Source organism: Phyllobates terribilis, unplaced genomic scaffold, assembly GCF_046119375.1.
Source record: "Phyllobates terribilis strain yellow unplaced genomic scaffold, ASM4611937v1 Scaffold_279__1_contigs__length_2497574, whole genome shotgun sequence".
Taxonomy (NCBI): domain Eukaryota; kingdom Metazoa; phylum Chordata; class Amphibia; order Anura; family Dendrobatidae; genus Phyllobates; species Phyllobates terribilis.
The window spans coordinates 1,794,152-1,807,506 of NW_027363039.1; the positions used below are offsets into that span (position 1 = coordinate 1,794,152).

The 13,355-nt window shown below is 48.3% G+C and overlaps 2 protein-coding genes across 2 annotated transcripts in view; both read right to left on the bottom strand.

Moving 5' to 3' along the window:
* The window catches only part of LOC141220271 (uncharacterized), a 255,305-nt gene that overhangs the window by 77,638 nt on the left and 164,312 nt on the right, over positions 1-13,355 (bottom strand). The window lies entirely within an intron of this gene.
* LOC141220268 (uncharacterized) lies at positions 157-6,525 on the bottom strand. Its single transcript, XM_073666219.1, has 3 exons — positions 6,505-6,525; positions 4,861-4,978; positions 157-1,621 (listed from the first exon to the last, which is right to left on the bottom strand). Exons 1-3 carry the CDS (start codon positions 6,523-6,525, stop codon positions 324-326), a joined length of 1,437 nt encoding a protein of 478 aa, XP_073522320.1. The 3' UTR covers positions 157-323.

Consider the following 13,355-nt stretch of genomic DNA (forward strand, 5'->3'; position numbering starts at 1 on the left):
TACTTTCATGTTTTGATTCTAAAAAAATTTCTATGGAATTCAGTGTTGGCAAAATTTTAGAAATTGTTCTTGTGTTCAGTGAGATATTAAATAAAATTTATCAAAAGGGGTGTACTCATTTATGCTGAGCAATGTTTATTAAAATTGATGAAACACAGAGAACATAATTACAGTTTCTTTCCTGTTTCACTACTCATGTTTTACAAGATATGATTTATGTGTAAAAAATTTCCCACATTCTGAACATGAATACGGCTTCTCTCCTGTGTGACTTCTCTCGTGGCTCAAAAGACTTGATTTTTTTTGTAAAGCATTTCTCAAAGTCAACATGAATACGGCTTCTCTCCTGTGTGAATTCTCTGATGTACAAGAAGTTTTGATTCATCTCTAAAGCTTTTTCCACATCGTAAACAAGAAAACGGTTTCTCCCTGGTGTGAATTTTTTGATGTCTAACAAGATCTGATTTACTTCTAGAACATTTCCCACATTCTAAACACAAATATGGCTTCTCTCCTGTGTGAATTCTCTGGTGTATAATAAGACTCCATTTGACTGTAAAGCATTTCCCACATTCTGAACATGAATACGGCTTTTCTTCTGTGTGAATTCTTTGATGTTTAACAAGCACTGCATTATCTATAAAACATTTCTCACATTCTGAACATGAATATGGCTTCTCTCCTGTGTGAATTCTCTGATGTATAATAAGACTCGCTTTACCTCTGAAGGACTTCTCACATTCCGAACATGAATATGGCTTCTCTCCTGTGTGACTTCTCTGATGTTTAACAAGATCTGATTTATATGTAAAGGACTTTCCACATTGTAAACATGAAAAAGTATTTTCTCCTGTGTGACTTCTTTGATGTTTACCCAGCACTGAATTATCTATAAAACATCTCCCACATTCTGAACATGAATAGGGCTTCTCTCCTGTGTGAATTCTCTGATGTCTAATAAGATTCCCTTTATCTTTAAAGCATTTTCCACATTCTGAACATGAATATGTCTTCTCTCCTGTGTGAATTCTCTGATGTGCAATAAGATTCCTTTTATCTGTAAAGCATTTTCCACATTCTGAACATGAATACGGCTTCTCTCCTGTGTGAATTCGCTGATGTTTTATAAGACTCCCTTTATCTGTGAAGGACTTCCCACATTCTGAACATGAATATGGCTTCTCACCTGTGTGAATTCTCTGATGTTTTATAAGACTCCCTTTATCTGTGAAGGACTTCCCACATTCTGAACATGAAAACGGCTTTTCTCCTGTGTGAATTCTCTCATGTATAACATATTTTGATTTACTTGTAAAGCATTTCCCACATTCTGAACATGAGTATGGCTTTTCTCCTTTATGTTTTCTTTGTGTCTGAGCTGAGCTTTTAGTAAATTGCTTGTCACACTGAAGTCTTGTATCCACTGTGTCACCTGGAATAGTGGTAATAATGTGAGATTGCTCAGGAGATGATTCCTCATGATCAGGAGGATTATAAGAAAGTGAAGTGCTGTGAAGTCCAGGAGGTGCAGGAAGGGTGATGAGGTTTCCTCCATTAGAGTGCTTCCTGATATCTTCTTTTTTACAATTTAGTGATAAACCGTTATTCTCACAAAGATTTCCTATAAGGATGAAACATAGATTTGTGTTAAAGAAAAAAATCATATCCAAAGAGATTTCTGAATGTATTTTATGGATCTCACAATGAAGACCCTCGTCAGTGAAAGTACTGGTAATAAGGAAGACAACTACATGCCATAACATTAACACAATGACGGGTAAAGTGAATAACACTTATAAACTGGTGACATTGGCACAAGTCAGGGGTGGCAGAGACCAGACAGCAAATAGACAGTTCTTAAAGGGAACCTGTCATCAGGAATTAACCCCTTAATGTAGCACCAGTGGCATTTAACTCTCGTAGCAAGCTTCCTATCATGCCCTTAGTGTAGAAAAGTGTCCACTCAATGGAGTTTTAATATTTCAGTACCAAATGAAAATGAGATTGACTAGTCACAAAGGCGGCCCTACATCCAGGAGCAGTCGAGCTCCGGCCACCGTAATCATGTCCACAGCATGCATAAGAGCATAATAGGAAACCTCAGAAGACTGAAATAGTGCTGAAGGTACATTAACCCCTAAAGGACCAAGATACTTTGCTCGTTATGTGGGTTAATGACACGGCCTCATTTTACAATTCTGACCAGCATCACTTTATGTGGTAATTCAACGCATCCCACTGATTCTGAGACTGTTTTTTTCGTGACAGATTGTCACGAAGGGACACAGGGAACATACCGGGAGACAAATAGATACAGTTTGGAAAAGACGGTCAGATATGCAGCGTGGGGCAGCATATAGCGAGCGCTACTTGACTCTTGGAGAACAAATTTTTTTAGAATAGTTTGCGGACTCCATATAAGGAGCCCCTAAGTGCAGAAGAGCAGAATCCCCCCTCAAGTGATCCAGTTTTGGAAATTACACCTATCTGGGAATTTATCTACAGGTATAGTGATTGATTTGACTCCATCAATGTTTTTCAGAAACGAGCAGCAGTGGATGTTGCAAAGTGAAAATGCAAATATTCCATTATAGTGTATGTGAAGACCCGGGGTCTTCCATGGGCGAAATGATACTCAGACAACACAGGGTGAGGGTAAAACAGCGTGGCAATACTTTACTGACCCACAAAGAGGACAATAAACACACAGAACAATCCCAGCAAATACCTAAGATGGTGCAACATTACACAGTCTCACCATTCCACTCCGCCCGCCTGGGATAGAACAGCTGCGACTTTGGAAACTTCCAGGACCAACTACCTCAACCAGTGGCTTCTCGCTTATGGCGGGTCCCCACAGAGAGAAGGTAGCGGTAAGCTTAGGAAGCTAGTAGTCCATCAAGGTACAAGGCCAGTTGACCTGAGGGTCCCACCCTGGCTTTTCCAAGAGTTTCTATGGGGCCAGATGACCAGTGGGTCCCAATCTGGCTTCTTTGAATGTCTCCATGGGTTCCAGGCGACCAGTGGGTCCCTCCCGGCAACTCCAAACAACATATCCATGGGGCCAAGTGACTTCATCATCCCAACCTGGTCTCCCCAAATGTATCCTTGTTCTCTGATTGTCAATGGAGCAGAGATCCGTATCTTTCCATTTAGGGATGATACCCTTATGCCGGAGTCATGTAGAATCCAAATCTGTGTCTCTTTGAATGGAATTGACATGCTACCCATCTACTGTCCTGAAGGATGTCTCTCATTCTCCTTTCTGATTCTCTGCTTCAAGACTAACTACTACAGAAGCACATGTCCCTTAAAAATAGCTACAGTTGTCTGTGCAAGTACACATTCACAGGTAAGGTGTTAGGGAGGGCATTGTTTGAGCTAATCAATTTACATAATTGGTATCACAGGGGGGTCTTGTAAATAAACATCTAGTTGCCTTTTAGTGCAACATGTCTTTAGCATAGTAAACATCCTTGTTTCCAAACAAATAGAAGTTAATATTCAGGGTTATACAAATACTGGTCTGTTCTTATTGACCAGGCACATAAATACACAAACATTTACAAGTCAACACCAAGATAATAGTGTATTCATTTATATATTTTACTCACTTATATCGCGCCATTGATTCCACAGCGCTTTACAGACATTATGGGCACTGTCCCCATTGGGGCTCATAATATAAATTCCCTATCAGGATGTCTTTGAAATGTGGGAGGAAACCAGAGAACCTGGAGTAAACCCAAGCAAACACGGGGAGAACATACAAACTATTTGCAGATGTTGTCCTTGGTGGGATTTGACCCCAGGGCCCCAGAGCTGCAAGGCTGCAGTGCTAACCACTGAGCCACTGTGACTTAACAAATCTAATCATCTGGCTAATTGAAATTTTAAGATGTATCGTCACAGCGCCCATACGATGTAGTGCCCAGTACACAGTAGCGCCCGGTATATTGCAGTGCCTAGTACATTATGCTCAGCTTGTGCTTCTGGAGACACGCACCCTGTAAATTAAGTGGGCTCTCCTTGCTACAATAATGCCAAACATGTGGACGCTAACTTGTGGTTTAAGCATACTGTGGGGCACAGGAGGAGAGGATATTTAAATGAGCAGATTTTGCTGGATTTCATTAGGTGGGAGCCACGTCACATAATGTGGACACCCTATGCTTTTGTTAATATGATGAACCAGAGTGGGGACTTGTTTTTCGTGGGTTGAGTAGAAGCTTTTATTGGTGGCATTCTGGGGTACAGAACATTTTAGATCACATTTATCCTGCGCTCTACGCTGAGCACTTACATCAGGGTTTCCATCTAAATCTACAAAATACGTGATTCAGATGACACCCCCAAGGGATCCATTCACTATAATGTGGCAGCAGAGTTACACCGGACTCCGTCAGACCTCTGTTCAGCTGTGTCCTTCTTTTCAGAGATGCACAAAACTGTGCTAACGGCTCTTTTACGCACGCTGAAAAAGGCGGAGAATGCCAAATCCAGGTCAGACGGGGTCCACAATGCCTTCATCTGCCTCATTACAGGGAATCTTCTGCCAAAGGTTCTGTCTGGATCACAAGCTCAGTCATTTATATGGCAGCACGGGACTTGTGTAATAAAAATATGGAAGTAATATTAGAAGTCATATAATTAGGAAAATTAAGAATTTGATTCCTAAATCATCAAAAACAGGTGTGGAGGCGGCCCCGTTAGTCATCTGTGCACAGCCGGACTCTACAGGAGCAGCCGCGTCATCACCGGACTCTTCTGCTGTGATGTGGACAGAGGATAAAGCTTCACTGCAACAGGGACTCACACACCGGTCATCATCATCATCACACGCCGGTCATTATTACACACCTGTGGAAACATCTACAGGAATCTCCTCCTTCCCGTCACTCACACACGGCTGATCCCCCCTCGTCATCGCTTCTTCTTCTGTCTCGTCCTTCACTTTATTCTTAGTCGGATCTTCCTCCTGATATATCAGATGTAACAATCAGCACAATACAAGAAACCACCAAAATCTGTGACATCAATGACCTCGATCAGAAATGTCCCCCCATATACAGATCCGGTACAGGGCTCAGCACCGTCTACCTGATGATCCTCCGGGATGTTGTGATTCTCCTCTGGACAGTCCTGGGGATACAGAGGATGGGGACATCTCTCTGGTGGATTTCTCCTCCTGGATCCACCTGTGGAGACACAGAGACTGAATACATGACCTGCCGTGTATCTGTCTATATATGAGACTCGTCTCTCAGAACCGGTAATTCTATGTTTATGTATCAGGGAATAAATTACATTGCTGTGGTCCTCACCACCGGTACCAAGGACACAGCACATTGTGGGCCTCAAGTATGAAGTGATAATGAGCGAGACCAAAGCCTAATGCTCTATGCTCTGCACTCGGAGGATGAAGACCATGAGGAGAGGGACAGAGAAGACCCTCGTCAGTCAGATGGAGGAGCCGTACTAAGAAACACAACTTCTCCAAGTTTCTTCTCCACCAGGGATGGAACCACAGAGGAGCTGGAGAAAGCTCCACATTTCCATCCATCGGTTTCTTCTCTCCTAATTCACTGTATGGAGATTGGGGGAAGGACGGTGACCATTTACCAGGGATTGTATTTTGAGAGCCAAAAAAACCCACGAGTTAATGTGTTTTTATTATTCTTTAAATAGACCTAAATCTCCACATCCACCTCGATATAAACACTAAAATAGGCAACAAGTGCTGAAAAGTTCTGTGTTTGTCTCTGAAGGAGGAAAAAAGGGCACATGTACGGCTGACGGATGAAGTCACAGAACCCGGAAGGACGGTGTTGTGAGGAGCACCCGGTACGCAGCGGTTAGCGTCTATCAATGTGTAGAAAGGACAACTAGAGAGCCGGCACCGGGGTCATGGGTGCTTACTGATGCACACGGGGAGCCAAGGACAGATTGTCTGGTCCGATGCCACAGAATCTTTTTAACCCAAAAAATATATTCAAAAAACAAACCCAGAAGTTTGGAATCGCTGTACCTGTTCTGACCTGGAAAATCGCCACAAGGTCGTTCTTACCGCCCAATAAATGCAGAGAAACAAAAAACAAAATATAAATGTGGAATTGCATTTTTTTTTTTCACTAACTGTCTCACCGCAGCTGGATTTTTTTTTCCCGTTTTCAGCACATTATATGGTAAAATGCACAATGTGTCCTGCGAAAAAAACACAAAACCTCAAACATCTGTGGATAGAAAATAGAAATGTTCTGGCTTATGGAAGGAGAGGAAAAAAAAAATGAAAAAAATGGAAATTTTCCCCAACAGGATGGGGTTGAAACATTGCTATTGACTCCTATGATTGCAGCCTCCTGTAGGTGGCGCTAGAGACCCCGTTCTCTGCATATCTTATTTCCCATGGGGAATTGCATGGTCTATAACTCTCCGTACTCAGAATCGCCGCTCTCCTCCAGGAGACACATTCCCCTTATAGAGAGGAGCGCGCGGTGATCCGACCTTCTCCTCCAGGAGACACATTCCCCCTATAGAGAGGAGTGCGCGGTGATCCGACCTTCTCCTCCAGAAGAAACATTCTCCCCTATAGAGAGGAGTGCGCGGTGATCCGACCTTCTCCTCCAGGAGACACATTTCCCCCTATAGAGAGGAGCGCGCGGTGATCCGACCTTCTCCTCCAGGAGACACATTCCCCCTATAGAGAGGAGCGCGCGGTGATCCGACCTTCTCCTCCAGGAGACACATTCCCCCTATAGAGAGGAGTGCGCGGTGATCCGACCTTCTCCTCCAGGAGACACATTCCCCCTATAGAGAGGAGTGCGCGGTGATCCGATCTTCTCCTCCAGTGCGGAAAGTTCTGTGCTTCTCCGCCTGCAGAGCGAGTGGTGAATAGACGCGGGGGCCGAGAACTGCTGGAGCCCCCATGTCCGGCTCTGGGGGGTGATCGGCTCCACCACGCTCCATCTTCATGTCAGGACTCGTGTTTCGGGGTCTGAGGGACGGTCCGGTGCCGATATTTATCCAGGACTTTGTGTTCAGTACGGAGAAAGTGATTTGTCACAAAGAAGAAGAATGAACGGAGGAGACCAAGGAAGGTCACACAAGTGTCAGCCAAGAGGGAGGAGCCGGACGCCCGACCACGACTGATGACGACATTGAGCCGGTACCGATTATGAGGGACAGCGGATTAGGGGGAAAATCATCAGTAAATTAACCCCGACTCAGCTGAGTAACGATCCACGACAGACTCAGGAACCGAAAGATCTCACAGGAGAGAACGGACAGAAGCGCTGGGACATCTGCAGACAAAATGTGACCGATGCTCTAAGGAAGGTGAAAGATTCTGAAAGAAGCCGCTGAGGACGAAGACTCAAGACTGATGAAGACGACAGCGGAGAAATCGCGACTCACAGATCAGAAGAGAAGAATCAGGGAATGAAAGCTGTGAGAAAATGTAGAGAAAACCAGAGCAAGTCTGGAGAAAAATCATCTATTATAGGACGAGGCCGAGAGACGTCATCACATCCACCGGAGCCAACAAGAGTCTCCTCTCACCTGGTGATGTCAGAGGCCGGAGCTCCTCCATCATCACCTCCTGGTACCGATCCTGGTGTCCTTCTAGATACTCCCACTCCTCCATGGAGAGATAGACAGCGACGTCCTGACACCTTATAGGAACCTGACAACAACGACACCGCCATCACCCAGAATCCTCCAGTGCTGTCCTGTATAATGTCCCAGCAGTCACCTCTCCGCTCATCACCCAGAATCCTCCAGTGCTGTCCTGTATAATGTCCCAGCAGTCACCTCTCCGGTCATCACCCAGAATCCTCCAGTGCTGTCCTGTATAATGTCCCAGCAGTCACCTCTCCACTCATCACCCAGAATCCTCCAGTGCTGTCCTGTATAATGTCCCAGCAGTCACCTCTCCGCTCATCACCCAGAATCCTCCAGTGCTGTCCTGTATAATGTCCCAGCAGTCACCTCTCCAGTCATCACCCAGAATCCTCCAGTGCTGTCCTGTATAATGTCCCAGCAGTCACCTCTCCGCTCATCACCCAGAATCTTCCAGTGCTGTCCTGTATAATGTCCCAGCAGTCACCTCTCCAGTCATCACCCAGAATCCTCCAGTGCTGTCCTGTATAATGTCCCAGCAGTCACCTCTCCGCTCATCACCCAGAATCCTCCAGTGCTGTCCTGTATAATGTCCCAGCAGTCACCTCTCCGCTCATCACCCAGAATCCTCCAGTGCTGTCCTGTATAATGTCCCAGCAGTCACCTCTCCGGTCATCACCCAGAATCCTCCAGTGCTGTCCTGTATAATGTCCCAGCAGTCACCTCTCCACTCATCACCCAGAATCCTCCAGTGCTGTCCTGTATAATGTCCCAGCAGTCACCTCTCCGCTCATCACCCAGAATCCTCCAGTGCTGTCCTGTATAATGTCCCAGCAGTCACCTCTCCGCTCATCACCCAGAATCTTCCAGTGCTGTCCTGTATAATGTCCCAGCAGTCACCTCTCCGCTCATCACCCAGAATCCTCCAGTGGCGTCCAGTATAATGTCCCAGCAGTCACCTTTCCGCTCATCACCCAGAATCCTCCAGTGCTGTCCTGTATAATGTCCCAGCAGTCACCTCTCCGCTCATCACCCAGAATCTTCCAGTGCTGTCCTGTATAATGTCCCAGCAGTCACCTCTCCAGTCATCACCCAGAATCCTCCAGTGCTGTCCTGTATAATGTCCCAGCAGTCACCTCTCCGCTCATCACCCAGAATCCTCCAGTGCTGTCCTGTATAATGTCCCAGCAGTCACCTCTCGGGTCATCACCCAGAATACTCCAGTGCTGTCCTGTATAATGTCCCAGCAGTCACCTCTCCGGTCATCACCCAGAATCCTCCAGTGCTGTCCTGTATAATATCCCAGCAGTCACCTCGCCGCTCATCACCCAGAATCCTCCAGTGCTGTCCTGTATAATGTCCCAGCAGTCACCTCTCCGGTCATCACCCAGAATCCTCCAGTGCTGTCCTGTATAATGTCCCAGCAGTCACCTCTCCGGTCATCACCCAGAATCCTCCAGTGCTGTCCTGTATAACGTCCCAGCAGTCACCTCTCCGCTCATCACCCAGAATCTTCCAGTGCTGTCCTGTATAATGTCCCAGCAGTCACCTCTCGGGTCATCACCCAGAATCCTCCAGTGCTGTCCTGTATAATGTCCCAGCAGTCACCTCTCGGGTCATCACCCAGAATACTCCAGTGCTGTCCTGTATAATGTCCCAGCAGTCACCTCTCCGGTCATCACCCAGAATCCTCCAGTGCTGTCCTGTATAATATCTCAGCAGTCACCTCGCCGCTCATCACCCAGAATCCTCCAGTGCTGTCCTGTATAATGTCCCAGCAGTCACCACTCCGGTCATCACCCAGAATCCTCCAGTGCTGTCCTGTATAATGTCCCAGCAGTCACCTCTCCGCTCATCACCCAGAATCCTCCAGTGCTGTCCTGTATAATGTCCCAGCAGTCACCTCTCCGCTCATCACCCAGAATCTTCCAGTGCTGTCCTGTATAATGTCCCAGCAGTCACCTCTCCGCTAATCACCCAGAATCCTCCAGTGCCGTCCAGTATAATGTCCCAGCAGTCACCTCTCCGCTCATCACCCAGAATCCTCCAGTGCTGTCCTGTATAATGTCCCAGCAGTCACCTCTCCGCTCATCACCCAGAATCTTCCAGTGCTGTCCTGTATAATGTCCCAGCAGTCACCTCTCCAGTCATCACCCAGAATCCTCCAGTGCTGTCCTGTATAATGTCCCAGCAGTCACCTCTCCGCTCATCACCCAGAATCCTCCAGTGCTGTCCTGTATAATGTCCCAGCAGTCACCTCTCGGGTCATCACCCAGAATACTCCAGTGCTGTCCTGTATAATGTCCCAGCAGTCACCTCTCCGGTCATCACCCAGAATCCTCCAGTGCTGTCCTGTATAATATCCCAGCAGTCACCTCGCCGCTCATCACCCAGAATCCTCCAGTGCTGTCCTGTATAATGTCCCAGCAGTCACCTCTCCGGTCATCACCCAGAATCCTCCAGTGCTGTCCTGTATAATGTCCCAGCAGTCACCTCTCTGCTCATCACCCAGAATCCTCCAGTGCTGTCCTGTATAACGTCCCAGCAGTCACCTCTCCGCTCATCACCCAGAATCTTCCAGTGCTGTCCTGTATAATGTCCCAGCAGTCACCTCTCGGGTCATCACCCAGAATCCTCCAGTGCTGTCCTGTATAATGTCCCAGCAGTCACCTCTCGGGTCATCACCCAGAATACTCCAGTGCTGTCCTGTATAATGTCCCAGCAGTCACCTCTCCGGTCATCACCCAGAATCCTCCAGTGCTGTCCTGTATAATATCCCAGCAGTCACCTCGCCGCTCATCACCCAGAATCCTCCAGTGCTGTCCTGTATAATGTCCCAGCAGTCACCACTCCGGTCATCACCCAGAATCATCCAGTGCTGTCCTGTATAATGTCCCAGCAGTCACCTCTCCGGTCATCACCCAGAATCCTCCAGTGCTGTCCTGTATAATGTCCCAGCAGTCACCTCTTCGCTCATCACCCAGAATCCTCCAGTGCTGTCCTGTATAATGTCCCAGCAGTCACCTCTCCGGTCATCACCCAGAATCCTCCAGTGCTGTCCTGTATAATGTCCCAGCAGTCACCTCTCTGCTCATCACCCAGAATCCTCCAGTGCTGTCCTGTATAACGTCCCAGCAGTCACCTCTCCGCTCATCACCCAGAATCTTCCAGTGCTGTCCTGTATAATGTCCCAGCAGTCACCTCTCGGGTCATCACCCAGAATCCTCCAGTGCTGTCCTGTATAATGTCCCAGCAGTCACCTCTCGGGTCATCACCCAGAATACTCCAGTGCTGTCCTGTATAATGTCCCAGCAGTCACCTCTCCGGTCATCACCCAGAATCCTCCAGTGCTGTCCTGTATAATATCCCAGCAGTCACCTCGCCGCTCATCACCCAGAATCCTCCAGTGCTGTCCTGTATAATGTCCCAGCAGTCACCACTCCGGTCATCACCCAGAATCATCCAGTGCTGTCCTGTATAATGTCCCAGCAGTCACCTCTCCGGTCATCACCCAGAATCCTCCAGTGCTGTCCTGTATAATGTCCCAGCAGTCACCTCTTCGCTCATCACCCAGAATCCTCCAGTGCTGTCCTGTATAATGTCCCAGCAGTCACCTCTCTGGTCATCACCCAGAATCCTCCGGTGCTGTCCTGTATAATGTCCCAGCAGTCACCTCTCCGCTCATCACCCAGAATCCTCCAGTGCCGTCCTGTATAATGTCCCAGCAGTCACCTCTCCGCTCATCATCCAGAATCCTCCAGTGCTGTCCTGTATAATGTCCCAGCAGTCACCTCTTCGGTTATCACCCAGAATCCTCCAGTGCTGTCCTGTATAATGTCCCAGCAGCCACCTCTCCGCTCATCACCCAGAATCCTCCAGTGCTGTCCTGTATAATGTCCCAGCAGTCACCTCTCCGCTCATCACCCAGAATCCTCCAGTGCCGTCCTGTATAATGTCCCAGCAGTCAACTCTCCGCTCATCACCCAGAATCCTCCAGTGCCATCCTGTATAATGTCCCAGCAGTCACCTCTCCACTCATCACCCAGAATCCTCCAGTGCTTTCCTGTATAATGTCCCAGCAGTCACCTCTCCGGGGACCTCTCCGCTCATCACCCAGAATCCTCCAGTGCTCTCCTATATAATGTACCAGCAGTCACCTCTCCGCTCATCACCCAGAATCCTCCAGTGCTGTCCTGCATAATGTCCCAGCAGTCACCTCTCCGCTCATCACCCAGAATCCTCCAGTGCTGTCCTGAATAATGTCCCTGCAGTCACTTCTCCGCTCATCACCCAGAATCCTCCAGTGCTGTCCTGTATAATGTCCCAGCAGTCACCTCTCCGCTCATCACCCAGAATCCTCCAGTGCTGCCCTGTATAATGTCCCAGCAGTCACCTCTCCGGTTATCACCCAGAATCCTCCAGTGCTGTCCTGTATAATGTCCCAGCAGTCACCTCTCCGGTCATCACCCAGAATCCTCCAGTGCTGTCCTGTATAATGTCCCAGCAGTCACCTCTCCGCTCATCACCCAGAATCCTCCAGTGCTGTCCTGTATAATGTCCCAGCAGTCACCTCTCCGGTCAGCAGCTCAATCATCTTGTTGCTGAGCTCTAGGATCTTCTTCTTCCTCTCATGTATCGGGGGGTGCAGGGGAGGCTCTGTGATGGGGTCCGGGCTCCGCCCTCCTGACTCCTGGAGATGGATGATGGGAGTCACACCCTCCCCCGGTGTCTTCCTCACTATTGTGTAATCCTGTGTATGGAGAGAGACACTTAGGGAGAAGAATTCCTTCCCGACTCCAGATCTGACAATCAGTAGAAATCCCGGGATCAATAACCGTCTCCAGTAATCTGGGGCCATAACCTGGAATATTATTACACTCAGGACAGACATCCAGGCCCCTCTACAGCTCTTATAGGGAATCCCCATGACAACTCCTCCTGGCAGAGAGCTGCACACAATCACTGCTCTTACAGTAAAGAATCCTTCTCTTCCTCTTCTGGATTTCCTCTTCCCGATGTCGGACTTGTTACATAACACAATAAAGCTGATAGAAATGTAGAGGAGTTACCTCTCCGCTCAGCAGGGAGATGATCTCCAGGGTGAAGTGTAATAATCTTCTGGTGGTCTCGTCCTCGTCCATCCTCGGGGTCATTCAGGAGAAGGAGGGATGAACACTGGATCAGCTGGAGGGATCTCGTCCTGCCGGCGTCTTCATGATAAAGGAGAAGATGGAGATCACAGGGGACGATATAACGACAATCACTGAATTCTGCCCCAAATATCAGACATTTATCAGGAAGAATCTGGAGGAAAAGCCACAAACTCCACCGCGGCCTCCTCCACCGATCTGACCGCTCATTATCAGCCTCGTAGGAGGTCGGTCACCGTGGTAACTGCACAGCCAGCGGAGGACGGTAACCGTGGTAACTCCACCTCCAGCGGGGGCGGTCAGCGTGGTAACTCCACCTCCAGCGGGGGATGGTCACCGTGGTAACTCCACCTCCAGCGGGGGCGGTCACTGTGGTAACTCCACCTCCAGCGGGGGATGGTCACCGTGGTAACTCCACCTCCAGCGGGGGCGGTCACTGTGGTAACTCCACCTCCAGCGGGGGCGGTCACCGTGGTAACTCCACCTCCAGCGGGGGATGGTCACCGTGGTAACTCCACCTTCAGCGGGGGACGGTCACCGTGGTAACTCCACCTCCAGCGGGGGATGGTCACCGTGGTAACTCCACCT

Coding starts and splice junctions, on each gene's coding strand:
- LOC141220268 (XM_073666219.1), bottom strand. CDS start 6,525: ATGTGTCTCCTGGAGGAGAAG. Junction 4,979..6,504: donor TGTGTCTCCTGGAGGAGAAG/GTCGGATCACCG, acceptor CTGATATATCAG/GAGGAAGATCCGACTAAGAA. Junction 1,622..4,860: donor TCCTGTAGATGTTTCCACAG/GTGTGTAATAAT, acceptor TCATCCTTATAG/GAAATCTTTGTGAGAATAAC.